We start from the raw sequence: 25,234 nt of genomic DNA, 5'->3' as shown, positions 1-25,234 counted from the left end.
GAAATACCCCTGATTTACATTGTTATTTACCGCACATTGATTCACAAAAATACCGCCAACCATGTATTTCTTTTAGCGCCTCCGTCCAAAGTCCGTTAAGCGAGACGTTTAATTTTTAAAGTACTTTTAAATGGAATTTGATTGTGAAAAAGAAACGATGCCGTAGCTTTTAAGTTTTAACTGTTCTTAAATAGAATCCGAATCATATCGGTCCGGTTTAATGGTTTCGGTTTTTTACACGTCCGGTTCTTCCACTGCCTCGTCCTTCACCTCCAAAACCCTAATAACCATCGCCAAAATTCATTTCCGAACGTTCTCCCCGCCCCGTTTCACTCCTAAGGTTTTTCCTCCCTTAATCCTTAATGGCGGACCCTGCTGAGGTCTCCGTGATTACGCTTGGAGGAAAGGGTTCATCGCTTTCATCTAGCTCCATCCATGCCATTGCCCATGGCTTTGCTCTGGTTCGGATCGACTCATCAGCCCTCGAGAGGCTTGCATCTTCGTCGAACAATCGAAATGCTGCATCCGTCAAGCACCAAGTCGTCATTCCTGATTACCTGACTAGCGAAGAAGCCAGGGCGTCCCTTGTTGTCCTCCTGAACAAGCTCATCATCTCTAGTTCTTCCGGTATTCGATCGGTTATTCCTGTTCTAATTGCGGAGACACTCAATTCAAACCCAGAAACTTTACAATTTGAGTCACTTGATGTGACCGACGAGGAGTTATCCGTGTTCAAGCAATCGTGTTATGTTTTGAACGGAGTTTGCGCGTTGTTAGACCATCAATCAGCAGCATTATCCTCCATTGCTGATGCTGTGGCGAGCATATCTTGCGAGGCTTCTAGAGCTGACGTGTCTGTGTTCAATTTGATGGACTCGGGTGATGGGTTCGCTTCAAAGGAGGAGGTTGGAGTCGCTAATGATATGAAGGTATTACTAAATGGATCTAAGCTGGTGGGTAAGATCGAGAGTGGAGCTATTTCCAAGATCCCAAAGAATCACGGATGCTTGAGAGAGCAAGCTAAGTTGGTGCATTCGAAAATGCGGGTTGAGTTGAATTCTAATGTGAAAATTGGGAAAGGAGGATCTTTGAGTTCTGGGACCGAGGATACCGTTCGGACCGCATTGTTGTCATTTGCAGCCATGCTGTGGGACTTGGGAAAATGTAGTTTGGATAGAGGAAAACTGATTTTGGATTCAAATAGCGATGATAATATGAAGGCGAGTTTGGCGGGTTTGCTTGATAGGGAATGTCCCAGTAATGAGAGTCTCAAAAAGGTTTATAGGTTGGTCTCCGATTTAGCTTTGAATGACAATTATGATGAGTTTGTCCATACTGTCAATGTGTTGTTGTTAACTGTATGGAAAATTGTCGTTTGGGAGGCTATAGCAGGCTTCTTAACGATTGAAGGCGGTAAATTGATAGGAAAGGGTCAAGATGTTGACATGAATCGAGCTAATGAAAAGGGGGTAAATAAGAGTGAGAAGAAGAAGAAAGCAGTCTTGGGTAAAGGAACTAGCGTGGTTGTTCAATTGATTAAAGATAGATTGCAGGGTAAAGGTGGTGATCTGGGGTTGGAGAACTCAGTAAAAGATCTTTTATCCTTTTTGGATCCAAAGGCTTCCGAGTTTGATAATCTATTGATGAAAATCAGAGAGATTGTTGAAAGCAACGAAAGTAGGAGGCTACCAAAGCTTCCCAAGGTAATACCGTACTTCAGAACTTTACCTAAATTCCAAGCCATTTAGCCATCCTCCCTTTGTTTTGGTCTAGGAAGTGGAATCTCATTAGAAGAATAGTGGCATCCTTTTTTCATGGCTCCTGATTCCTTTTGTCTTCAATTGCATGCCGCTACATAGTTTAGTAACGGTAATAATGAAATCGTCCTTTTACTATCAGTTTAAAAATGCTAAATGTATTGCCTTTACTAAATATTCCTACAATACTACATAAAACATATACCTTAAACTTACCATTACCATCCATTTTATATTTTAATTCTTTGGTCCATCAAAGAAATTGTTTCCTATCAAAAAAAAAAAAAAAAAAATCTTTGATATATTCTTTATAATCATTGTTATTAACGTAGGTATTTTATACAGCCTTATATCAGTTGAAATTGTTGTTACATGTAGACATGATAGTTACTCACAAACCAAATTACTGAAAAGTGATGATTCAGTTTTTCTGGCTGCAAATTTTTTATATTATGCTTCATTACAGTAGTTTATTTTGAAACCTTGGCGTGCAGTAGTTGGCTTGTGCATGCGTCAGGTTTCTATGAAAGGAGAAAAAAAAGGAAGACACTATTTTCTTTTTAACACTAAACTTCTCCTTCTTCTTCTTCCACTTCCACTTTTTGGATAAGAATCCAACTTTCATTGAGAGTGCTTACTTCTGGTTTTCTATGTAAAGTAAAGAGAATAACAATAGTTTTCTTTTTCTGAAATCACTAATCAGTATGTTATCTTTGTCTATTTGAGAAGTCTCAATTTAGAAAAGAAGATAGAAAGTGAGTCATTCCTTTTCATTTGGAAGGATACAGCTACAGGATTAGGCTTATTTTGGTTTTCTAAATCTATTTCATGCTTTTGTTAATACTGTTATCTTTTGATTTGATTTAATATTTTATTGTTCCCTCTTTCTAACTTGAGTAAGGTGTTTGTTACTTTTAACTCAACTTAATGTTCTTACATATTAGGGCACTCGGGATTTTGCAAAAGAACAAATGGCAATTAGAAAGAAAGCATTTTCAATTATAGAGGGGGTTTTTGAGCGCCATGGTGCCACAGCCTTGGATACTCCGGCTTTTGAGTTGAGAGAAACACTCATGGGGAAATATGGAGAAGATTCCAAGCTGATTTATGATCTGTCTGATCAGGTTATAGTAGATGTTATTACTTGTTTTAACTGTTAGCAGACACTACCATTGTTTCTCTAATCAAGTTTTTTAGACATAAATTGTTGGGATATTTATCCCAATTTATTTTCTTCCTTTATTCTGAGCGTCTATTCATGCTTATTCATGCTTCATGAAATAATTACATGATTAACGATCCACTAAAAATATTCTGATCTGTTGTTGAGCATAATGGTTAGTTGACTGTTGAAGTTTTTGGAATATTATTTATTTTTAATAGTTCTTGTATCTGTTGGCTTATTAATGCCATTTATACTAGCATTTGCATTGATATATGATGCATCGTGGAGCTTTTCTGAGCATCTTAACATGCTATTATCACGTCAAGGTTCTCTAATTTTTTGGGTATTATGTATGTTATTCATTTTATTTGTTTGTTATTGGATTAATGCTTCTCTGTTTATTCTGTGACTGTCTAGCTCTCTCTATTCTATCAAGTTTTATGATTGTTGGAATAGTTATGTGACAGAGGAATAACTTCCTGTTCCTTTTTTGTTCTCCATCATTGTAATTTCTTTTTCAGTCTGTTTACAGGGAGGGGAGCTCTGTTCGCTTAGATATGACTTGACTGTTCCGTTTGCTAGGTACGTTGCCATGAATGGTATAACATCATTCAAAAGGTATCAAATAGCAAAAGTTTATAGAAGGGACAACCCATCTAAGGGAAGATTCCGTGAATTTTATCAGTGTGATTTTGATATTGCTGGTCAATATGAAAAGATGGGACCAGATTTTGAGGTTATTAAGATACTAACGGAGCTACTTGATGAGCTGAACATTGGACAGTATGAGGTAGCCTTTTTTACTAATTGTTCTGCATAATATAACTCAAATGTATTTGTTTGCTTGTTTAATTTTTATAAATCTGTAGTAATTTTGAATAATATGCTGAATCAGTAAGTATAGCACAAAACATCAAGCAATATATATTAAGCACAGTTTCCCATATTATCATATTGCCTGAGTGGACTGGATTCCTGGATTCCTTTCTATATCTCGGGGTTGCTCAGTCAATTCGTGTTGTTACTGCTATTTATTTCTGACACCACTTTGTGGTTAAACTTTTAGCCTAATCTATATTTTATACATTTTCTTCTCAGATAAAATTGAACCATCGAAAGCTGTTGGATGGAATGTTAGAAATTTGTGGAGTACCACCTGAAAAGTTCAGAACCATATGTTCGAGTGTTGACAAGTTAGACAAGCAGTCTTTTGACCAGATAAAAAGAGAAATGGTAATTAAATTTACTGTTGACCACAATTTTATTATTTATTGAGCATGCCTGCCTCTTTCTGCCTTACCCTCTTAGTTTCTTTTGGTTATCTGATTTATTTTGATTGCAGATTACGTTCGCCAATTTTAAAATGTGGTGGTAACATATATTTGCATAATTGCATTTCACTCAAGTCAAAGCTCTTTTCATTTTGGTTATTATCATTTGTTTAGTTTTTTTTTTTTTCTAATTTGATTTTGTTTTTAGTTTGTTAACTTAATTTCCATTGCAAGGTAACTGTTACATTTAATCCGTTTTCCTAGTTTTGCATTTTTTGTCTTCCATCTAGCCATAACAAGGATGGATTTATTATACTTAATTTTATAGTAATGTTTACTTGCCAGGTGGAGGAAAAAGGATTGGCCCTGGAGATAGCTGAAAGAATAGGTGATTTTGTGAAGGAAAGGGGACATCCTTTGGAGTTACTAGCTAAGCTTAAGCAGGAGCAGAGCCCATTATTACAAAATAAAGGATCATCTGGTGCATTGAGTGAATTAGAGATTTTATTTCGTGCTCTAGAAAAGGCAAAGTGTGTTGACAAAGTGGTCTTTGACTTGAGTCTTGCCAGAGGTCTTGATTACTACACTGGAGTAATTTATGAAGCTATTTTTAAAGGTGGTACCCAGGTAAGTTTCTATATGTCATCATCATGTTGGTTGGAACATCCCTTGCTTTTGACTTGTTATGCATATGCTGTTGTTTGATATTAATTTGAACTCTGCTTCAATTGCTTGAGATTTTTCCTTGATAATTCAACTACCAGTTATTGGGGGGATTTTGTTGTGTTAGAGCAATCAATGAACTCAACTTTCTGTTATTTTGAAGAATTGCTAGATATACAATCTTGCACAGTTAGTCTGGGAGCCTGGCCCTTCCTTTCGAAAGAAATATTATTTGATATCCCCCTCTGACTTCTTCTGTGAACTGCTTTTGAAAATTATACGTGGAAATTTTAAAATAGAAAAATTTGAGATAGATGGTTGCTTTCATATCCAGAATAATCTAGTTATGCAGCTATGATACTTTACTGACATCTGACGGAACTTATTTTGCTCTCTAAGATCATTTCTCCTTAGTTCTATTACCTGCAATGATGTACGAAGCTATCATCATGTTACCTTGCTGCCTCCTAATACGTATTTTATTTGGACGCTTTGAGAGGATGTAATTAACTGATCATTTATGTTCGCAGGTTGGTTCTATTGCTGCTGGTGGACGCTATGACAACCTTATTGGAATGTTTGGTTCCAAGCAGGTCCCAGCAGTTGGCGTCAGTCTTGGAATTGAACGAGTTTTTGTTATTATGGAACAACTTTTGAAAGATCAAAATCAGGTAATAACTTATCATTTTTATTTGAATCCTTTGTTTCGTGTGAGATGCGTGCTTCTCTTGTAGTTGAATGTTAATCAGACTTGAGCTTCTAAGTCATTACAGTTTTCCATAAGCCCGCTTGTTAAGGTTCTTGGATAAAAATTCCTAGGTAATGTTGATAGTTGGTCTTGATTAATCTTTTTCCTGGTCTAGTCTTGGGGGTGAATCAATTCATCTTCATTGCTGGGTATTATTTTACCCTCCAATACAATAGGAGCACCTCTCTAAAACTTTTATAATTATTGTCCAGCAACTATCTCTGTTAGTTGGGGTGCTCTCCCTTTTGAACTCCTGGTGGTTTTCTGAGAGTTCTCAACCTTCCATATCTAGCCGATTGATGATAAAATTTGAACTCTTCTACTTGTCTTTGTCAAGGGACTATTCATTGAATTCAACTGATGGGATTTTGCAGACTACTCGGGCCACTAAGACTGAGATTTTAGTGAGCATATTGGGAGATGATTTAACACAAGCTGCGGAGCTTGCAAGTGAGATATGGAGTGCGAAACTGAATGCAGAGTTCCTGATCAATAAAAGAGTGATGAAACATATTGATCGTGCAAAAGAGTCGAGAATCCCTTGGATAGTATTTTTGGGGGAACGTGAAGTGAGTGAGGGGATTGTGAAGTTGAAAAACGTGGAAACCTTCGAAGAAGTAACAATTCTTAGAAGCAATATCATTGATGAACTGAAGAAGCGTTTGGCCCCTTGATGTCATTGCTGTTGCAAAATGCAGAGCTTGTCTTCTTCAATCCCACGTCAGGAAGAACTACTTTTTCGCTGACTTAACTTGTTGACATAGATGGCTGAGTTCCGTTTTGAGTTATTCCTATAACATGCATTATTTATACTAAATGTATGTATCAATTTAGTAAAATTTGGGGAATAAATGTTCTAGATGTCCTAAATATGGTTTTTCATGTCTTGGGTTTTGAGGTCTTGTTCACACGATCATATGTTTTTTTTAGCCTCATTTTATTCTTAACATAATCTCTAGTGGATATAGTAAGAAACAGAAATCGAGAAAGATGATAAGTTAGTGTTGAATTTTGAAGAGTAGGATTGTGGAGTTGGGTACGGAGTAGATATAAGTTTATCGTTCCTCTATTATATCTTGCTTTCTTCAAGCCTCAGTTCATTTTCTTCGGTAAAAAGAAGACTTGGAAGAACCTAACCTGCAAAGGGTTTAGTTATTTGTGTTCTTTCTTCACCCAAACCCATAATATTATATAAATCTGTGAATTTTCAGTTAAATGTATTTACAGAGTAGCAGATTGTATCATGAGTTAACCTAGAAGATGGAAAAAGGAAGAGGAATCAAGTGAGTGAGTTTAGGCGTTTTGTTTCTAATAAAAGGTTGGACGAACAAGTAACAACTGGTGGGTTACACATAAAAACCACTCTGTGGCCGTTTCCGTCTCTCTCCGTCCCTTCCATTTTCAATCATTTTTTTGTTGCCATAGAACATTGTAGATAGCCTTTGCCTTTGCCTTTGCCTTTGCCTAGTGTAATTCTCCAGAACCCACCGCCATGGAGGAGGACGGTTCGGGAAGCGAATTCCACGACTGGGAGGTTCTCCATGACTATGAGTATGACCACACTTTCCCCCAAGTTCACTCCAATTTTCCTGATTCGAACTCGAGGTTCTTTCACGTAATTGAAGGCGATTCAGGCTCTAGAAGCACAATCTGGTTTGATTACTTCTCTCTTCGTGATCACCAAAACGATGCAAAGACTTCCCTGGAGTCTACTGTAAACGACGCGTGTTTGGTCGAGTTGGAAAACCTAAACTCCAACGATACTAATTCGGAGAATCGGAATTCTCGGAGAAGCACGAGTGAACTAGGGTCCGAGTCGGGCGATGGCCTTTTGGACGACCAATCTCATGCGAATGGTTTTGCAGATATTACGAAAAGCGTGACAGGTTTCGAAGAAATTGCGACGGACGTTGAGAATTTGGAGAGACGGGAGTCTGATGATGGTAAATTTAGTGGCTCTGCTTTTGTTGCTAGAGATGAACCGCTTTCTGCGAAGGACTTGTGCAGCCCAATGGAACCCGAAGGTTCTGGTGAAGAAATTGAGAGCCAGGATGAGGTTTTGGATTCTAATTCGATTGGAAATGAGTCAGTTTCCCTGAAATTTGGAGACTATGGAAAAGAGAGCGATCATATAGACAGTGTAAATGATGTTTTGAACAAGGATTTGGGTGGGGAAGATGGAGAATCAAGCGAGAAAATAGATGTGGGAACAGAAGAAGTGAAAGTGGAGGCAAAATCTGGTGAGATAGACGCCCAGAGGAGGAGGGTTGTGTGGTGGAAGGTTCCTTTTCAGGTGTTGAGGTACTTCTTTCTAAAGGCGAGCCCTGCCTGGTCTTTCTCTGTGGCTGTTGCTTTCATGGGAATGGTGATATTGGGGCGTAGGTTGTACAAGATGAAGAGGAAAACTACCAGCCTTCAGTTGAAGATTGCTGTGGATGATAAGGTTAGTTATTGATTATCATATTCCTAATTTGGTGAAGCTCTTTCAATTGGCAGTCTCTCTCTCTCTATCTTTTAAAAAAGTAATCTTTCTGGATATAACTGTTAGTCGACATTATCTATATCCATTGAATAGCGTACTAAGTTCAAATTTGAGCAACATAATTTGTTTTCGAGTATGTCGTACGTTCTTGTGAATGAGATGGTGCTAAGTTATCTAAAACAGGAAAGCTCTCCCTTCAAAGAACTGATGGCAGAAACTTATTTTCACCCCACTAAACCCTTCTCTATTTGTGCCAACTCTGAGACATCTTACACTTGTGTTCATTGTTCAACTTTTCTAATTTCCTTTTGTGGGTCAGCTCTATTAGAAACTTTTTTCTTGGAAGAACAATATTTATAACCTTTGATTGACAGTGGGACGAAACTGTGATCCATTATAAATTCTCTCTATTAGATGTGATTTTTGTGTTGAAATTGATGTGGACTATCTTGATTATCTGGGTTGCCAGATGGAAACGTTCAGAATGCAGTGAGAATAGTTAGTTATATGGGTCGGCTTCAGCCATTTATAACTTTCCCATTATGTATGGGTGATTTGAGGGGAAAATTGGGGTAGAATGCAGCAACAGATGATGGTTTTGGGTTTGGCATACAAATCCATTTCGTTCTCTGCATTACTTGATTGAATGTAGATAAAAACTTATACTGGTGCACATCTATCTTTTTGTAGAAGATATCGCAATTTGCAGATCGGGCTGCACGATTGAATGAAGCCTTCTCGATGGTGAGACGGGTGCCTGAGGTGAGAGCTTCATGGACGGGTGCAGGTGCAAATTCTTGGCCTGCCATGAGTATGAGGTGAAGTTTTTTTTTCCAACTATTTGGAGATGTTGGAGGTCTGCATGTGTATCATAAGGTAAGAGATGCAAGTGTGTGTGAAGTTGATGGGAAGCTTTTTATGCGATGCTTTGTTTGTAAATGAATATGTAAGTCTCTTCCACTAGACTTGATTTTGGACCTTAGTTTGACTCTCATTCCCATACTCTCAAGATTATGTTTAAATAGCTTAGATTTTTGGTTGATGAAGATTTATAGATTCTCGAGATGGAGATGTATAATAGAACTTGTGTACGATCTCTAACCTCTCTCTCTCTCTCTCTCTCGCATTCTTTTCGTATTTCGTCGAGAATCTATCTGAAAGCTTGATAGGTGCTGCTATTTGGAATGTTACCTTTCAGCAAGAGTAGCAACATATATGGCAACATGAGGTTAAAGAAGCATAACAAGAAGCTCCTTGACGATGATGTGATGAAGGTATTGAGTTAGAAATTTAATTACGTTTACAGATCTCATTACTCTCCCAATTATTGTGTTTTTGTTCATGTTTTGGCTGTACTGGAACTTTTGCAACATTCACAGCTATGTCACCTAACTTGTAGAGAGAGTTAATTTCAACTAGTTATGATGTGTTGGTCAGAAATGCTTCTGTTAGCTATTGGAGATTTTAGAGAGACATTAAAAATTCAGTTAGTTAACAGAGTAATTAATAAAAAGAGATTTTTATTATTGGTACAATTGGGGTATCATCATGATTAGACTTCTGATACATGGCCCCCACTTAATCTCAATGCGCCTTTAACGCATTCCGTGAATAAAATGAGTTCCACCAGGGAGGCCGCATCATGACTGGAGTGCGCCCTCTCATTTGCAGGGCGGCAGCGGCGGGCCACACAAGCAATCATTCCCCAAAAACGACGTCGCCGGGAACTTCGTCGCCGGGATCGGCCCGCACAGATGATTATCGCTGACGTTCAATTTCTCAAGCCCCACCACCGCACCGGGGACCTTACCGGACACTTGATTTCTGGATAAATCCAAGTACTTCAACCTCTTCACTATCCTCAAATCTTGCAGCTTAAAATTCAACTTGTTTCCGGAGCCCCAAAATCCCACCAAGTAATCCGTCCGGTTCAACAATCCCACCGGACTGCCCCTAATCTCGTTCTCCGATAGATCGATGTAATCGTAGAAGTAGGTTTGGGTCGGCTTCCAATCCTCCATCTTCATTTTGATCCCACATTTCGCCAATTTCAGAGAGTATATTATCGGCGACGACGTCACCCATTTCGGAATTTTCCCCAGGTGAAACTTGTTGTACGACAAATCTAGCGACTCGATTCCTTTCACGAACAACTCCGGGAACGGATCCACCAGCGAATTCCGAGACAGATCGAGGTTGAATATTTTCGTCAAATTCCTGAAGCTTTTTGGCACTACTCCAGAGAAGTGATTGGAGGAGAGATCGAGGGTATCCAGTGCCCTAAAAGTGCCGAGAAAATCAGGGATGTTCCCTGTTAGCAAATTGTGCCCTATCTCTAAGTAACTGAGCTTCGCGGCCAGAGCTGAAATTGAGCGCGGAATTTTGCCGGTGAGTTTATTGTGGGAAAGACTGAGAATCCTCAACTCCGGAAATGAGCCCCAAAAATCCGGAAGGGGACCGGCGAATCGATTTCGTTCGAGGCTGAGGAACGTCAGGCTTTTAAGCTGCTGGATTCCAATGGGTATGGAGCCAGTAAGAAGGTTGCTACCGAGTTTGAGCTGAGTCAAGCGAGTCAATTTGGAAATTGAACTCGGAATCGGACCAGTGAACCCGTTACCTTCAAGACTGAGTGCCTCGAGTTGGCTCATATTTCCGATAGCGGCTGGCAATTGGCCCGAAAGCTTGTTGTTTTCAATGTAGATGAAGAGGAGTTTGGGGAGTTTGAAGAGTGAAGGCGGAAAAGGACCTGAAATGTTTCGAAGGTTGATAAGGTAGATGGAATCCAAGTAAGGGAGGTTGGAGAGAGAGTTGGAGATGGTGCCGGAGAGGAAGGCGTTGGGGTGGTCGAGTTGGCCATAGAGGCTGAGACTGGTGACTCGGTTGGGGACCGAGCAAGTGACACCGGCCCAAGTGCAGCAGTCGACGGCGGACTTCCAAGAGCTTAAAAGGCCGGAGGGGTCGGCAGTAATGGCGGATTTGAAAGCAAGAAGGGCATTTCGGTCGCCGACATGGCAGGCGGAGGCGAGGTTGACGATGAAGGTGAAGATGAAGATGAAGAGGAGCGGAAAGGGTAGGCGGAAAAGAGAGGAGTTCATTGTTGGGTTTGGGGTTAATTAGGAGATGAAGCGGAAGGTGGGAATTGGGAAAATAAAGAGGCGCATTTCTTGAAGTTGAAGGTGGCGGACGTGGTGTGTCGGCCACTGTTTTTGACTCTTCGGAAGAATTTTAATAAATATTTTTCCAGAAAATTGAAGACGCCATAAATGCTTCAAAAAGACGGAAGGGAAGATTTGGAACTCACAGCTGCCATGCAATCCTTATGACTCGACACACGGACCACCTGCGAAAGTTCCAGAGTATCCTGCAGTCGCGCGCGCGCGCGCGTGTAAGTAAATGAATGTTGGAACTTCAAACTGGAGGAAATTAGGCTGTAATAACCCATTAAAAAATCAACATTTGAGATTTACTTGTCTCCTCAATTTTTAATAAAGTACACATTTGTTACAATGCCATCAAAGGAGAGTGAGTGCATTTTTTAGATGGGATCACTATCACCACAACACAAATAATACATTAGTGTCCAAAAATGGGTGCAAACAATAATGAAGGAAAACAAAATCTTAAGAAATGAATAGAGAAATGTAAGAAGAAATACATTGGTGAATTTCAAGGATACTTGGAGTCGGGGCAGGACCGATCTCTAGGAAGCCAAAGGAACTTTGATTTCTATGTACACGCCAGCCTTGTTTCCAAGTTGCAAAGGTAAATCTACCATTCTCCCTGATAGTGGACCAGTAGAAACGTATGAATATGAGAAGACTGGGTACCCAAACTCTGGTGTGCATTGGAGTCACCCGACAAAAAATACTGATGAAGATAAGAAAATGTCAAATAGTATAAACTCAGTCCAACTAATAGTATTTTGAACCCGAAGACGGCGGTGGGGCAGGGGGCATCCGGTTCGGAGTACGGCGACTGTTAGAGCTTGAACGTGAGTTCGAATCCCCATTTTGATCTGAATCGCTATAACGCCGACTATGACCATTGGATGAAGATCTATTATAGTTGGCAGGACCATTAGCTGCAGAATCGAAGGCAGATTTCCAATCTTCACCTGATGATGGAACACTCGTTCTCGGACTGCTTTCTGCAAAGACAAACATTTGTTTATTAAAAAACGGTAGCTCAATGGAAACTAAGCTATAAGTCAAGCTGAATGGAATCAGGTCTTTGTAAACTTTACAAAGGAAACGGCATGAATGAAAGTTTCTAATTGCATACCTGCGCCGTTGTCAGACCAGTTGGCTGCTGCAGCCGCTCGGTTGTCATGTACGCTGAGTTCACGTAGCAATTTAGAGAGAAGGGATGATTGTTTTTGGTAGACCTCTCTCTTATTCTTTACATTGTGATCCTCGAGAAGAAGCTCCTCAATCCTTGGTGTGCTTTGAGCACTACCGAAAAAGAACAAAAATTATTTTCTAAATCATTAACATGTTGGGTCTGATCATAGAACTGCCACAATCATACAAAAGATTAACAAATGTCGCAAACAATAAGCAGAAGTGGATTCAACCTGATCGAACTATACAACTGGTTTAGCATATCTTCCTTGGCTTTCTCAACTTGGCAGAGCACAACTGCCTGCTCAGTTCAATCAATCAACCAGCAAGGTGTAAAATTAAAACCCATTATATGGCATAAGAGGGGCGTACTGATCAACAGTGTAAGTGATTTTTCTGAAGCTTACTTTTGGGACATTGGCAGCCAAACTGTTCAAAACAGCTTCAACATAACCACGTACTTCTTGGGACATCCACCGTAGTTCTTCTTCAGGATCAACAGGTTTTCTAGCCATCATATCCTTAATCAAGTGAAATCAAGTTAATAAGTAATCGCTTGTTTTTCAAAATTAACAGTTACATGATGTATAATAAGAAAAAATGGATGATGTCAACTATAAACAAGATTTTGTGAAGCTAAAAATTGGTAGCATGATGGGTTCACAGAACACAGAAGAAGTCGTGATCATCCAAAAACTTGCTACAAAGAAACGAATGCAAGTTGGTAACTCACAAGAGAACCATCTGAAAAACTCTGCCGCATGGGAAGACCACTATCAGGACCCTTCATCTGTCCTCTGGAAGGTTGAATAACATTACCTATCTTATTCATCCATTCAACCTTGTCAGCCATACTTTCTGCCTTCAAGAGAACAGCATTGTGTGCTGAAACGAGAAAAACGAACCAGTTGTAACACAACAAGTTAACATAGACGTAATTGCAATGGATATTCTCCAAGGAAAGGCAGGCTCTTTGGGACAAAATTGCGATTAGTAAGCATGGATCAATACCCATTAGAGAGTTCTATAGGACGTTTCACCTTTCAACTTCCCCTCTTGTATTTCTCTCTTAGGGTGAAAAAGTATTTATCTAAATAGAACAAAATGTGGCATAACAAGATAGAAGGATCCGCTGCCCATTGCCAAACCACTGGAACAATTAACAGATAACAAACCTTTAAGAACAGTTTTATATGCAACCTTGCTCGTGATCTTGAACATAAGACCTTTTCCAGAATCTGGTCCATTAGATTTCTTATCCTTCGAACCCTTTGAAGGAGCTTCTTCCTCATCTGAAGTCTCTTCAACATTACATTCCTGCAAAATTATTTATAAGAGAGTCAACATGGCAACTCAACCATAATTTGGCAGCCTTGGCTAGAAAGAAATTATAGTTTTCAAGGACGTAGGAAAAGATTATAGGCATGGTCAAAGGGGACTTCCCTTTTTGTACATATAATTCGTTCTATGATAACTATAACAAGGAAGAACTTTTGTAACTTGGCTAGATTTGCCTTTGCTAATGAATTCCCGACTCTGCCCTGTTTGTTATGCTTTTTCATTTCATTAATAAAAGTTGAAATATATGTACACATTATGATGTCCTAAAAAATAATGTTATCAGAAAAGATACCATAGTTGTACACATTATGATGTCCTAAAAAATAATGTTATCAGAAAAGATACCATAGTTTGAATATTTTATTATAAAAGGTGATTTTCTAAGACAATTTTAGTAAAGACAACCACAACCATAACAAAAGAAAGGCATACAAATGAAAGAAAACGAAGGCATATAAAAAGCCAAACCCACAGAAGGTTTACAGAATAATAACAAAACAAATGTGTCACCAGCGCCCAAAGAGAAAGATAGAGGGACCACAAATCACTAGAGTCTCTCTCAAACTCTATATATATATATATATATATATATATATATATATATATATATATATATATATATATATATATATATATATATATATATATTCTTTTATTATTATTTTTTTTTTTCATATAAGTGAGTATTTGTTAGTAAAGTTTGTGTCATTTGAAAATTAACATAATCACAACTAGAAGAACTTGACAATCTCTATACCACTTCTTCATACCTCCAAAGTGATCACACCACGGAAATGCCTCTCCTCTTGCTTCTTTGTGTAACCAAGCTGAATAAGAAAGGACAAATTGTAAGAACTATTCTTCTAGCACAGGTTAGATGAAGAAAGGACAGAAAATCAAGCAATGGTTACACAAGGAAGTACACGGATTCCCTTTTGAAATTCAGCTTAGATTACAAATTAGACATGCTAATGCAGGAAGAGATCTAAAAACGTAGTATAGAATACATCTACAAGCATCAAGCACATCTTGAATATTCAACGCAATTCCGAAGTGGTAGAGTACCCACAAAATTTCTCAAACGTGAAGCAACAGAATGAGAGATACAAGTAGAAGATGAAGAACCTAATATAGTACTAGCACATCTTTATCAGAATATCAGGACATTCCTTTGCAGATAAATCAATTCTTTTTAAAACAAGAAACAAAGCTTTTAATTGAAGAAATGAAAATAGACATATTCAAAAGATCCAAACTCCTCCAAAGGATTGAAAAAAAAAACAGATTAAAAGAGGAAATGAAAGCATGTGCAGATTAATAAAATATTATCACCTAACTTGTTCAGCTACTGCGTAGTAAGCATAACGAGAGGGAAATTGTCATTGAAATTTATATTGATACGACTTGCCTAGTACTTGATGATAATATTCCATAAACTACTACTACACGCACATTTATTTATTTTTAATAATAATATATATACCCACATGTCCAACAGAATGATGAAAAAGAGAAATCCACCATGAACATTCTTTAGCCATCAGACTTTCACATAATAGCAAATGGAAATGATCGAACACAATGACACAATACCTTTCCCGTCTTTTCATTTAGAACAAACCATCTTCTACTCCATCCATTTGTTTTAGCGCTTTTCTTCAACAGAAAACCTAAAATATTTGAAAGTTCCAAAGTTAACTGGGGTAGTCTTAGTAACCAAAACAGACACCGTTACAAGAACCAGACTCCAATATTCTAGTCATCCAATAATGTAAACCTTCAACATCCAATCCAATTCTTAGATTTTGAATTCAAACTTACAATAAAAAGGATGAAAAGTTTATCTAGACAAAAGATTATCTGACAGACACTATTCAAATGAGAAGTAAACGATTATCTGACAGAGACTATTCCAACAAGAAGCTATATATTCAAAAGGAGCTTTTAAGGCTAACGGCCAACAAAATGTTCACCACAGGATAAGATGTGATGGATTAAGAAAATTACAAGTTAACGAGCATCAGTTGCACAAGAGAGCAAACAGAGAAGTCTACTTACAATTTGAAAAACTGCAGTACACAGATACATACCTGCTGTTATTTCCCCTTCTGGACCAGCAGTCTTCAAACTAGAAGTTTCCTGTACTTCTTTGTCCTCTTTGCCTGGTTTTTCCTTCATCGATTTCAGGCTTCCACTTGTTTGAGGACTAGTTGCCTGACCCAAAATAATATCAAAGAGAAAGAAAAAGGAAAAAGAAATAAGATGCTTATGGTAAGCACGGTGTGAAAAAGTGATAGGAAATCAAATTTTATATCAATTTTCTGTCACTTGAATCATACAAGAACAGATACCCTGTTTAATATTGCTTGCTCTGCCTCGTGACCTTTCTTTGATGATTTGTGTTTCACCTCCTCCTCTCGACGCTGCCTCTCCATCCTAACTCATGCAGAGTACACTTATAAAAATGTTATAAGGAAAATAAATGGCTATAAAATGAACTTTCAACGTTAAATTTGAACTATGTGAATTGAGGAAAAACTAGGGGAAGGTTGGTTAGTTATCCACTCTTTTAATCTTCAATAACATTACTGTTTACTAAGTGAAGAAATTAATAAACAAGCTAAATAACATATTAAAAGTACCTCCTTTGTACCAATCGAATAAAATGTTGTGGAGGCACAAAAGCTCTCTCCATGTCAACAAGTGCAACTACCATTTTCTTCGCTTCGTTCTTAAATCCATCTAATGCAGCACTCGCAATGGCCACAATCTTCAAGAAAGTTGATAAAATTTTAAATTTTTAGAGCCTCTAGGCCACAACGATTTGACACTGTCTTGATCATGCTACATGCATATACCATTTTCTCTTCTCGAGAAATAGGGAGTAATATGACATTAGAAACTAGAGAAATTTGTTAGTGATACCTCTCTTTTGAAAGGCGGGTATCTTCCCAGACCTGGTGTAGAATTTGCAGCAGCAGAAACTATATCCACTAGAACACGATGGACCTTTTTTTTATCAGCCAAGCAAGAATTCCATAAGTAGCAGATTAAATAAACTAAAAGATGAAGTACATAATGATGAGTAGGTGCCTTTTTACATATTTGGCAAGGTAAACGAAAACAAACTTGTACATTTGTTTTCAAGGAAAAAGACTGTTAATCTCAGGTGAGCAATTCAATCCCTATAAACAATGAAAGTGCAAAAAAGATGACAGTGATACAAACTTTAAACATGCAAATATCTAAAATTTTGCACTAGACATAAGAATTGAACTTCGTCTTTAGAGGGAAAAGGACCAACCAAATGAAGAAACAAAGCCCAGCAAGTTTTACCTCGTCAACACAGAGACGTGATGGTTCTTTTGCAAGCTCTAAAACACCTTTTATTAGAGATCGCAAACCCTTTTCAGGGGATATCAAATATGGTTGATAACCATCAGCTTCTAACACAATCTGTTTCAAAATAATCAAAAGACAATAAGTAAAAGTTGCAAAACATAGAGATAATCTGAACGCAAAACAAAAAATTCAACGTCACAAGAACAGAGTGGTGAGAAGAGGAGGCATAAAAAACGTACCCTTTTCACATTGTTAATGTCAAAATGTCTGTCGATTGGGAGCTGCTTGATTCTATTTGGAAAGTTTCCCTCAAAACTAGCAACAATTTTCCAACCAGCACCCTAAAATTGAAAAATTATCGTGAGCAACTGAAACCCACAAACCAAAGGACTTGTTGCACCACTTTGATGTATGAACCGGAATAATCATTCAGACTCCACCGTTACTTTATATTATAAGAATACGTTTATAGGTTATCAACCAGACTAAATGAAGGAAGAAACTGACAACTATATTGGACTAGAAATGACACTAAGCTTGGGATTTCCTTTTTCTCTTTCTTTAATTAACAAAATTTTTGGATGAAACACAGCCAAATGAAGCAAAAACAGAAAAGGAAAAGATTAATTATTGAGATATTTCTAAAATTAGAAATATTTTCCATGAATGCTTTTATACATAATACAAACTACTTTCAACAATTTCTATTAAGCATTTAATTTAATTTTAATTTTAATTCAAGAAGGTAAGGAGTATCTTACCAGCTTCTTACTGCATATAAAAAATTTATAAAAAAATGCACAGTTTAGCGTTCCGTTACTTAAGAGAGATAAGTACTAAACATAGAAATTTTAATTTTAATTTTAATTTCATGATTAAGTTCGGTAGTCTGTAAATGTTTTCATTAAATAAAGTTCGCTTTTATGCGTGAAGTTAAACTAATTACATCCTAGTTTCCAAGTTCATTCAGAACGGGAAGTCTGATGTTTTTCCACCTATTTTCTTGTCCGTTAACATGAGCCTTTAGGGACTAGGAAAATTCGCATCACATGGACACACAAAAAAAGGTTAATATTGCCAATTGTGTCAAGTTGGAGCTGCAACAAGAATGAAATTAACATGTATATTAATAAAATAGCCAGATATGGGTCTCCACCAGTGAAATTAAAGAGAACCAAGTATAAAACCATATTATCACTCACCTCACCAGTTGCAATATGCTGAAGAAACTTATCCTCAAATTCACGGCAGAGTTGCAAGGCTACAGCTCTTGTCCCTTCAGCACTTTCCGACGTTTGATCACCAAACTTTGATAATTCATCTTGAACAATCTGAGACTTTCCTTGTAACCTAGCATATAGTGATTAAGAAGTGAACAAAATCTAGGAAGCCAGTTAACAGAGAAGTACACAGAAATCCCATGGAGGAAGATCAGATACAAATTATATCATACATTTATTGATCTGTCGCTCACATTCTTCAACTTAATAACCCAAGACTACATTGTCAAATTTTAAACTAAATATTATTTGTCACAAAATTATTTTTTCAATATTATTTTTATTTTTATTGTTATTGTTATTGATATTTTGAAAAATACCCAACAAAGTTGAAACTTACAAAAGTCAATTACAAGCGAAGCCACCTTTAGACATGCAAACCTTACCAAGATCCAAAATTCCTTATAGCTTCAAAAGATTCTGAGTTGGATGTTCGTTCTTTAATATAAAAATAGAAAATCATTGACATAAAATAATAAATACAAAGTAATATGACCTAGTCATGCAACTGGAATTTGATCAAATTTAATGGGAAAATTTTGACATTACTTACATCGATATGATTGATTGCATATATAAGCAATTTAAAAGCTTGTGGTTAAAGAATACATTTGTAAGGTAGCACCTAAAAGAATTACCCTGATAATAGGTTGGGAAGTCTGAGTTTAATACGGTTCCGTATTTGATGAGCCAAAGCATCCACCAAAGCGATTCTTCCCAGTTTACTCTGTGGGGCTCCAGTCAGTATGGATTTCAGACTTTCGCCCTCGGCCCTCCAGGCAGTTTCCAAAGAATTTTCAGAGCCAACAGCTCCAGACTGTGCAGAAGCAATTGAAACAGATTGACCAATTAAAGCAATCCACGGTATATCTGAAGCCCTTGAAGGTCCTTGATTTAATAATAGAGCCTGAACAGCAGCCAGCGATTTCTGATCCGAAGCAGCTTGATCTATTTTACTAATTATCCCAATAGTTCTAGTCCCTGCAATCAACATGATATTCTTCATTTTAACAACAAAATAATTGACAACAAAGTTGGAGATATTTCATTCAGAGGTAGTTAAGACCCAACCACAAAAAAATGTTAGTTGACGTACAAATAAAAAGGAGAAAGAAAAATAGAGTCTGGAATGACAAAGGTGCATCCAGAACAACAGGTAGCTAACTCTCACATGCCTACATTCCAAACCAATAGTAAAATCAATAGTTACACATGCCTACATTCCAAACCAATAGTAAAATCAATAGTTACACGATTTATGACAACTACAGGCCTAAAGAAAATAAAATTATCTCCTCCCTGCCCTATAATGTATATGCAATCAAAACTACATATACGTTTTAATATGCCCTGGTAATGAAATTTACCTTCACTGTCATATTCCTTTGCCAGTCTGAGTGCACGAGTTGAAGCAATCTCAACTGCTTGAGAGGCAGGCACAATGACTAGCAAAATGGCATCATTGTGCTCAGCATATTCACTAATCTACAAAATAATAACTATCAATCACTCAAATTGCTTGATTAAACAGAAAAGTAACCAAAACCAATAGTGACCCAGGGGCATTTTGTTTCAGAATTGTTATATCACCAATCAAAATGTGTATTGCCTTCCAATGATCACACATGGTATATTGTAGGAGGTATTTCACCGATTTATCATTTTATGATATATCATTACTTAAAAATTAATAAATAACATTTTCAACACTAGTTGGGAGTAAGAAGAGCTCTCTGACTTACCTAATTTATTAACTTACATATATACTATTAGTTTACAAGTTACCCATTAGCTTTAAATGAGCCTCTGTCCAATAATTGCATTTCCTAGCCTTTGAGCTTAGCAAGACACTGTCCAAGCCCAACGATTTTTTTTTTTTTTTTTTTTTCTTTTTCACTTTGTTTCATTCTTTGGCAGTTTTCCCTCCAATAAATGACTCCCTCTTAAACAGAAAACTCAAGGAAGGAAAATCACCTTTATGCTATAACAAGTTCCCTAAGAATTTCTCATCCTCCAAGAACATTAGTGAATTATTTTTCATTTAATGATTCTACCTTTTTTCCTAAAAACAATAAACAAGTGAGGCATATGCTTAATAACTCTAATCATAAATAATGCAAATTGTTTTCTAATGCAATTTTTTAAAATCACAGGATCCAGGAAAATTCAATAATGAAGTCAACCAAAAAAAGAGAGAGAGAGAGAGAGAATATTGTTAAGATTGCAACATTTAAAAAAATGATCAAATTATATCCACTTTTTCTTATTCCATCAGAAATGGCAGAATCTTATTGAAAGGCTTTTCAGGACATTCCTCTGGAGAGGCAGCAAAGATGGTTCTGGTTTTCATCCTCTAAAATGGGTCACGAGTAAAAAGGAAATTATCAAAGGAGGCCTTAGGATCATCGATTTTCTCAGATAAGCAATCTAGTTTCAACTTGATTATGGAATTTACTACCTACTCAGCTCTTTTGTGGTGTAAATACAAGAATGCTGAACCACAGACCCATAATATAAAAAACTGCCCTTTATCTGCTGCTTTTTGGAACAAGGTGTTACAGACTTTGGGTGGTAATACAGCTTTTTTGGGGGAAATTCTCTCCTTTCTCTCCTAAATCCTCACATATCATCCTTTCAGGAACGATAAGAAGATTATTAGGGAAAATTTCATTGGAGAAGTTAGAAGGAGTGCAACGCTCGATTTTCTCAGATAAGCACTCTAGTTTCAACTTGATTATGGAATTGACTACCTACTCAGCTCATTAATACTCGAGATTGGCTACAATACCATGGTTCTATCTCTCCCCAAATTGCTGTCCTCTTTATTACAAGAATGCTGAATCACAGATCCTTATTATCAAAAATGCCCTTTAGCTGCTGCTTTTTGGAACATTTGATGTTAGAAACTTTGGGGAGGTAATACAGCTTTTCCAGGGGAAACTCTCTCCTTTCTCTCCTATGTCCTCACTTATCCTTTCAAGAATGATAAGAAGATTCTTTGGGAAAATTTCATTGGAGCATTTGGAAGGAGTGGAACGCTCGATTTTCTCAGATAAGCAAGCAGAAGAGTTTTTTGTAATTTTCCTTTATAGAACCTCATCTATTATTTTGTAATCATCACATCATTAATGAAACGTGTTCCTACTTGAATTACAGAAAACGAAGGATAATACTTGAGTTAACTTTATAATTAAATTTTCCACATTTGACATTCAGTGTAACTTTCTTTTAAAAGAAAACCATGGTTTATGTATTTGATTTTAAAGTTTTACCACTATCCCCCAGCCTTAGGGTTGCACCGTTGGAAATTAATAACAAAATTTATCAAAGAATCCATTCTATCGCTAAATGTACAAAGGAAGGAATAAGAAATAAAGAGGATCAATAAATGACTACTACTCAAATGGTAATTTGTGCTTACCATTGATTCACTCACGCTCCGCTGATCAAGCCCAGGTAAATCAATCAATTTCAATGGAGGTGCTGAGAGAACGAGTTGTAAACTCAATTAAATAATTTAAACTAAAGCATCAAAACATAGGGACTAAATGGAAACTATACTCAAGACATAGGGACTAAAAATGTATTTCTCCCACCATTCAAACTTTGTGGAAGTGAGAAGAATAACTGTTATACTGTGTTATACTATAATGCATACGCCAGTGTCCATCACTGATCTACCATATGTGGAAGTACTTCCTAACTACTGCTGATCTTATTTCTGGTCAGTACTTGTACACTGTTTATGTGATACTCTCTCACGAAGAGCACATGAAAATACAACCTTGTTAAATTAGAGAAATTGTCAGCCTCTAATCATGGACTCAGAGTTACCTGTACTAGTGCGAAGCTTCAAATAGATTTCATCCCGGCTCTTGCCAGAGGAACCTTTACTTAATCTGTCCTGTAGAGAGTGCCGCAAAGCACCTGCATAAATACAGGAAAAATGAGGAAGAAAACATAAGCAGAGAGATATGGATTAGTTGAACATGCTATACAAACAAAAAAAGAATTTGAATGCTGAAGAATTACCACCAATTACTATCAGTTTACAAAATGTTAAATGGTCATTTTCTAGAACATGAAAGAGGCAAAAGACAGGATGAAAGATATGTCACCAATTGACATTAATAACTTAAAGAGAAGCACTATTTTTTATTAAAACAAATTCAATTAGAAAATAATGTTTATAGAAAAGTAAGAAAGGGAATTAATATAACAGTTAAATTTTGTAGAAATACTTAACCATCCATCAAGCATCAGCACAAAGTTGTAACACCTGGATAAAAGTAAGGCGAGTATCCATTGAAGTCACTTACTTGCAGAAACTTGCTGAGACTTATTGTCAATCTGCAAGATAATTGATTTGCTGCTCAATGAGCTATCCCTCTGTAAATCAATGCTTATGGGAGCTCTAGTAGCACCATTTTCACCAGTTGGCTGGCCAAAAAAAAAAAAAGGATACAAACTCATAAAGTGACGGTCCTAATGTTGACAATTGCGTAGCAGTATATTTAGAAACTCAAATGTAGGTTATGAGAACATTTGAAATCCAACTTACCAAAACAGGATGTCCAATCAAACTATTTAAAACAGCAGATTTACCAGCACCCTGAAAAAAGAAAAAAAAATCAGGATCCATACTATTTCTTAGATGGTAAGGTGCTAGAGTTTTCATGATTGTGCATTAACACTTCGGTAGCAAAAAGCAATAAAAACCGTAGGCTTCTTGTTTTTCCGTCCCTTTCCAATTAATTATTCAGAAGTTCAGTTAAGAAGGTACTGGATTTCTCCTTCCAATGTTTAAAACGGCAGAAAATCACCATAAAATTTATTAATGTTGAGATTATAACACTATAACCATAGAATCATGATAAAGCGACCACAGTATAGGTCAATTCAGTTTCAAGTGATGGTTGAAACTCCATGCCAAATTTATTTCCATATTTATGTGAACTGCTTCAGCACTACCACTCATTCATCGACTGAATATTTGCTTTATTCTTCAGGATGTTTCTGACTCTACACTTATATGCCTTCGACCAGACAAAAAAACTTAGACATATAGAATGGTCCAGAAACAAGTACATCGCAAGTGACCTGATCTCTAAAGTATAACACTACCGAGCAACCTGGTAGACAATCAAAGTTTATCGAAGCAGAGGTAATTTCATCGCTTCTCAAAGTGGCCTGGCAAACTAGAAATGCTGGTGCCGTGAAACATATCAACGCGTTTTCAATAGCTACATGGTCGTTACAGAATAAGTAGATCGATGTATCAATCCATCATCCCAATCTCATGGAAACAGATACAAACGTCCAATGGCCTTGCAATAATGCAGGTGTTCCGATCACCAGGAAGTAGTACACCTCCTTCCAATTATAATCATACGTCAATCTCAATAACTGAAGCTGCACGTTTCTAAAAATTTAACGAGTTTCGGAATTTCTAAGATTCAATTCAGATATGATCTGACACTTCAAGTGAAATTTACGTGAATTCAATGAACAACGCATGGGAAAATGGTAAAGAGATGCCAAAACTAGAAAATGTAATTCGATAACGAATCCGACGGATGAGAAGTTACCACATTCCCCAAGGCCACGACGTTGAGGAAAGTGGAAGGCCTGCGAGAGGAAGCAGTGGAGGTGGAAGTTTCATCGACGTCCTCATCGGCAAGCAAAGCCGCAGCTTGCCGCATCGAGTCCGACAGCTGCGCCAAGTCCTCGATAGCCTCCATTGAATCCATTGTAGGATGAGAAATGAGAGACAGAAGGTGATAACACAGTTGGATCTAACTCAAAGGTGGATCGATTCAATTGGAATCCCGTGACAATATAGATCTCTGAGCACAATTCATCCAAAAAATCAGAAAAAAACGAGGATATTACTGTTGCTCCTTTCCCTTGGTACGAAAATCAGAGAAAATCGAAGAGAGTTCCCTCTCAACTTTCTCCACCATCTTATAATTCTAACAATAATTTGATCGCTTCTCAGTTTTCCCTCGTTATGATTGTCGTTTTTTATTTTATTTTTTTTCACCCTTTAATTAAATTTTATTTACGTATTTACCATGAGATTAGCATAACTCTTGGGATTCTTTTTTTTCTTTTCTTTTCTTTTCTTTTTCATTTTCCTTTTCCTTTTCCTTATCCTTTTCCGGACAAGATCTCTTCGGCTCTTCACAAATAAATTTTAATTTTAATTCTTAATTAATGTCTGGATTGTGTTTGTAAATCAACGGATCAAATAATTGTTTAATTTTAAAAATTATAATGAATTTATTTTTGTTCCTTCGGTTGGTGAAATGTGGAGGCCAAGAATACTACGGATTTCGATGTCCAAAACAGAGGCAATCCCTCCTTCCCTTTCCTATTTCACACTTAAATCTTCTTGTTTAAGCTTTCTAAGAGAATATCCTTTTTACTAAATATTATATAATTAATAAATAATGCCACATAATTAAAATTTACACCTTCATTATGTGGAGGTTATTTTATTATTATTTTTTCTTTTTGTTAGTCAACTTTACTCGATTATCATTTAGAATTGTTTTTTAAATTTTGAAGATTAAGTTGTTACTTTTTAAATTTAAATAACAAATTTACCCAATCAAATAAAATTAATTACTCCACTCATACTCTACTAATGATTATTGCTCGATTTTCAATTGTTGTTCTTTCTCATTTTCTTTTATATTTACATCTCTAGCCGCTCCAATGACACTCTCAATCGTACCTTTGCCAATTTCTTCGACTTCAGTCCCCTTCCTCTCTGATTTCAGCATCAATACCTCCTGCAACATTTGGTTTCGTCTCTACACTCCTAGATCTGAATCAATAAC

The 25,234-nt window shown here is 36.9% G+C and overlaps 4 protein-coding genes across 5 annotated transcripts; 2 read left to right on the top strand and 2 right to left on the bottom strand.

Annotated features, from left to right (window-relative positions):
- Positions 1-289: 289 nt before the first annotated feature.
- LOC111786256 (histidine--tRNA ligase, cytoplasmic-like) lies at positions 290-6,486 on the top strand. The gene is made up of 7 exons (XM_087129417.1): positions 290-1,703; positions 2,702-2,881; positions 3,455-3,712; positions 4,021-4,155; positions 4,539-4,820; positions 5,387-5,527; positions 5,979-6,486. Exons 1-7 carry the CDS (start codon positions 363-365, stop codon positions 6,276-6,278), a joined length of 2,637 nt encoding a protein of 878 aa, XP_086985543.1. The 5' UTR covers positions 290-362; the 3' UTR covers positions 6,279-6,486.
- Positions 6,487-6,972: 486 nt separating this feature from the next.
- On the top strand, positions 6,973-9,187 carry LOC111776880 (uncharacterized). 2 transcript variants are annotated; one of them, XM_023656292.2, is made up of 2 exons: positions 6,973-8,047; positions 8,780-9,187. In XM_023656292.2, the coding sequence occupies exons 1-2, from the start codon at positions 7,097-7,099 to the stop codon at positions 8,906-8,908; spliced, it is 1,080 nt and encodes a 359-aa protein (XP_023512060.2). In that variant the 5' UTR covers positions 6,973-7,096; the 3' UTR covers positions 8,909-9,187. The 2 variants fall into 2 exon arrangements, with proteins under 2 accessions (XP_023512060.2, XP_023512045.2); XM_023656277.2 differs by having other exon boundaries at positions 6,976-8,047; positions 8,777-9,187.
- Positions 9,188-9,589: 402 nt separating this feature from the next.
- On the bottom strand, positions 9,590-11,432 carry LOC111776870 (uncharacterized). The gene has a single exon (XM_023656268.2). The coding sequence runs from the start codon at positions 11,179-11,181 to the stop codon at positions 9,748-9,750; it is 1,434 nt and encodes a 477-aa protein (XP_023512036.2). The 5' UTR covers positions 11,182-11,432; the 3' UTR covers positions 9,590-9,747.
- Positions 11,433-11,527: 95 nt separating this feature from the next.
- On the bottom strand, positions 11,528-24,383 carry LOC111776863 (dynamin-2A). The gene is made up of 22 exons (XM_023656264.2): positions 23,978-24,383; positions 22,951-23,001; positions 22,709-22,829; positions 22,224-22,316; positions 21,811-21,872; positions 19,757-19,874; positions 19,028-19,370; positions 18,312-18,459; positions 17,349-17,450; positions 17,104-17,223; positions 16,693-16,776; positions 16,410-16,537; positions 16,119-16,203; positions 15,858-15,981; positions 15,361-15,437; positions 14,538-14,594; positions 13,602-13,743; positions 13,160-13,311; positions 12,834-12,947; positions 12,660-12,727; positions 12,368-12,537; positions 11,528-12,233 (listed from the first exon to the last, which is right to left on the bottom strand). Exons 1-22 carry the CDS (start codon positions 24,137-24,139, stop codon positions 11,998-12,000), a joined length of 2,757 nt encoding a protein of 918 aa, XP_023512032.1. The 5' UTR covers positions 24,140-24,383; the 3' UTR covers positions 11,528-11,997.
- Between the last annotated feature and the right edge of the window lie 851 nt (positions 24,384-25,234).

This window comes from Cucurbita pepo, chromosome 1 (assembly GCF_057944985.1).
Source record: "Cucurbita pepo subsp. pepo isolate OVF chromosome 1, ASM5794498v1, whole genome shotgun sequence".
Taxonomy (NCBI): domain Eukaryota; kingdom Viridiplantae; phylum Streptophyta; class Magnoliopsida; order Cucurbitales; family Cucurbitaceae; genus Cucurbita; species Cucurbita pepo.
The sequence above is the reverse complement of the archived record's forward strand: the minus strand, read 5'-3'. Positions and strand labels throughout refer to the sequence as shown.

Coding starts and splice junctions, on each gene's coding strand:
- LOC111786256 (XM_087129417.1), top strand. CDS start 363: ATGGCGGACCCTGCTGAGGTCTCCGTGATTACGCTTGGAGGAAAGGGT. Junction 1,704..2,701: donor GGCTACCAAAGCTTCCCAAG/GTAATACCGTAC, acceptor CTTACATATTAG/GGCACTCGGGATTTTGCAAA. Junction 4,821..5,386: donor TTTTTAAAGGTGGTACCCAG/GTAAGTTTCTAT, acceptor TTATGTTCGCAG/GTTGGTTCTATTGCTGCTGG.
- LOC111776880 (XM_023656277.2), top strand. CDS start 7,097: ATGGAGGAGGACGGTTCGGGAAGCGAATTCCACGACTGGGAGGTTCTC. Junction 8,048..8,776: donor AGATTGCTGTGGATGATAAG/GTTAGTTATTGA, acceptor ATCTTTTTGTAG/AAGATATCGCAATTTGCAGA.
- LOC111776870 (XM_023656268.2), bottom strand. CDS start 11,181: ATGAACTCCTCTCTTTTCCGCCTACCCTTTCCGCTCCTCTTCATCTTC.
- LOC111776863 (XM_023656264.2), bottom strand. CDS start 24,139: ATGGATTCAATGGAGGCTATCGAGGACTTGGCGCAGCTGTCGGACTCG. Junction 13,744..14,537: donor GTGGTGTGATCACTTTGGAG/GTATGAAGAAGT, acceptor ATAATTTTGCAG/GAATGTAATGTTGAAGAGAC. Junction 12,948..13,159: donor GTTTTTCAGATGGTTCTCTT/GTGAGTTACCAA, acceptor CACTTGATTAAG/GATATGATGGCTAGAAAACC.